The sequence below is a fragment of the Eimeria tenella genome, genomic scaffold, assembly GCF_000499545.2.
Source record: "Eimeria tenella Houghton genomic scaffold, Eth_scaff461, whole genome shotgun sequence".
NCBI classification, from domain to species: Eukaryota; Apicomplexa; class Conoidasida; order Eucoccidiorida; family Eimeriidae; genus Eimeria; species Eimeria tenella.
The window spans coordinates 1-2500 of record NW_013545543.1 but is presented as its reverse complement, the minus strand read 5'-3'; the positions used below and the strand labels follow the sequence as shown (position 1 = coordinate 2500).

General features: G+C 60.9%; 1 protein-coding gene across 1 annotated transcript; it reads left to right on the top strand.

Moving 5' to 3' along the window:
* Window positions 1-499: 499 nt before the first annotated feature.
* Window positions 500-2379, top strand: ETH_00023785 (uncharacterized protein; the record flags this gene model as incomplete). Its single annotated transcript, XM_013380222.1, has 2 exons — window positions 500-2241; window positions 2310-2379. The coding sequence occupies 2 exons, from the start codon at window positions 500-502 to the stop codon at window positions 2377-2379; spliced, it is 1812 nt and encodes a 603-aa protein (XP_013235676.1).
* Window positions 2380-2500: the final 121 nt, after the last annotated feature.

Sequence of the window (2500 nt, the reverse complement as noted above, 5' to 3'; positions counted from 1 at the left end):
CTTTCTGGATTTCTTTTGCACAATACGGCGCTGTCTGTACACCGCAGGTCACCTGGGGTGTACGTGCAGGTCTCGATCCTCCTCCTTGTTTTTCTTTGTTGTTCCCGAGGATAAGTCTTTACCGATTTAAATGCATTTCATCAGATGAAAGTAATCCTTTTAAGCCTCCGAAGCGGCGGAGAAGAGGCCGGCAGCTGCTGAGGCCCCGGGAAGTAGACCTACCTGCTGCCGCTGTTGCTGCTGCTGCAACTGCTGCTGCTGCCGCTGCGGTTGCTGCTGCTGCTGCAGTTCCTGGCGCTGTAGCGTTCTTCTTGAACTGTAGAATTGTGTCTTTTGAATTATATTTGTTCCTTTAATTCCAGAAGGGGCCTTGGAAACCCTCGGCCCTCGCACACTGCAAACCCTAAACCCTAAACCCTCGACTCGAAGTGCGTCTCTTTGCTGCTCCGTCTCTGCGGGTCTTCTCCTCCCCCAGACTGCAGCAGCTGCTTCCTTTATAATGTCCCGGGTGAGCCTTTTGGAAGCGCCGGCGTTTCAGGAGAGCCCGCAGAAGCCCCCCGTCGCTGCTGCTGCTGCTGCCGCTGCTGCTGCTGCTGCTGCTGCTGCGTCCGCAGTTGCTGCTGCTGCCCCGTCAGTCGCCCCCCAGCTGCAGATGGTGCCCTTCGCTGGCAGCTGCTGCGCTTCGCTGGGAGGCGCTCGGCACGGCCTGTACGGGGAGGTGCGGCACGAGCAGCAGCAGCAGCAGCAGCTGCTGCAGCTGCAGCAGCAGCAGCAGCAGCTGCAGCAGCAGCTGCAGCAGCAGCTCCAGCTGCAGGCCGAGGACGCGGCTCCCGCCCGCGGCGCCGCGGAGGGCCAAGAGGAGCAGCAGCAGGAAGAAACCATTTGCTGCTGCATAGACTCTCCTGTTAACAAGGATTCCCTAATTAGTGTTTCCACAATCTCTTCTGCCAGCCACAGCAGATCCTTTCTTGCTGCTGCTGCTGCTGAGGGTGAGGGGGCGCAGGAGCTCGACGACAGCTTCGGGGGCCTCGTGGACCCCAGGGACGCCCAGGGCTCTCTCTGGCCCTGGCAGCAGCAGCAGCAGCAGCAGCAGCAGCAGCAGCAGCTGCAGCAGCTCCAGCAGCTTCAGATACTGCAGCTGCAGGACGAACAGCCCCTCGGCGCCGCCTCGCAACAGGTGGATATGGCGCTGCTGCCGCCAGCAGCAGCAGCGGCGGCAGGAGGTGCGGCAGCAACCACTGCAGCAGCAGCAGCGGCAGCAGCAGCGGAAGACACTGCCTGCGAAGAGCAGCAGCTGCTGCTGACGGACTGGGACTCCAGTGAAGAAGCCTTTTTGCTGCCAGAAGATGACGGGGTGGAAACAGACCCCCGCAACAGCAGCGGCCCGGTGAGTGCGCCTTTTGCTGCTGCTGCTGCTGCAGAAGATGCAGCAGCAGCAGGTGCAGCAGGGCTGCTGGCACCCTCTCAGAAACAGCTTATTTCAGCCACAGCTGCTGCAGCCGGTTTGCAGCAGGCAGCAGCAGCAGCAACAGACTCAACTGTAGCATATGCGTGGAAGCAGAGCTGGACACGCTGCGTCTCAAAGCAGCAGCAGCAGCAGCAGTCGAAGCAGCAGCAGCAGCAGCAGCAGCAGCAGCCAAAGCAGCAGCAGCAGCTGCTGCTGCAGCAACAGCCGCAGCAGCTGCTGGGCACAGACATCAGCCCATGGACATGGAATGGCAGCTGCTTAGGTGCTACAAACAATACCCCAGACATGCAGGCGAACGGCAGCAGCAGCATCAGCAGCAACAGCAGCAACAGCGGCAGCAGCAGCAGCAACAGCAGCAGCAACAGCAGCAGCAACAGCAGTGACAGCAGCAAACTCGTGCCAGATAATGCGGGGCGGCAGTGGGACCCCGAGGCGCATGCAGGGGCCGGTTTGCTGCTAGCAGAAGTGCGGCGTTCGCTGAAGAGCTTATCTCCGGCAGCTGCTGCAGCAACAGCAGCAGCAGCAGCAGCAGCAGCAGACGGAAGCAAGCTGCTGCAGGCGCCGCAGCCCAAAGACGCGCAGAAGTCAAATGCGCAGACTCTTTTGCTTCAGCACATGAGCAGCAATTTGCTGCTGCAGGGTTTAGACAGACGGGACCAGTGGACCACAGCAGCAGCAGCAGCAGCAACAGCAGCAGGTGCAGCAGTAGACCCAATGTTGCTAGCAGCAACCGCCTTGCTTGGCGACGGCGGGATACGTGACCCCGGCAGCGTGTGCGTACCGACATCAGCAGCAGCGGCAGCAGCAGCAGGAGTTGCTGCTGCTGCTGCTGCTGCCGCAGACAGAGACGGAGGAGATGCAATGGATTCCGGCGAATGTCTGCTGCGGGAGACAGGGAGTTGGCCTCTTGATTTGATAGCCACTCAGCAGCAGCAGCAGCAGCAGCAGCAGCACGACGCAGTTGCTGCGTCTCAGCAGCGACATCGCGTGACAGAGCTGCTGGACTGCAGCAGCAGCAGCAGCAGCAGCAGC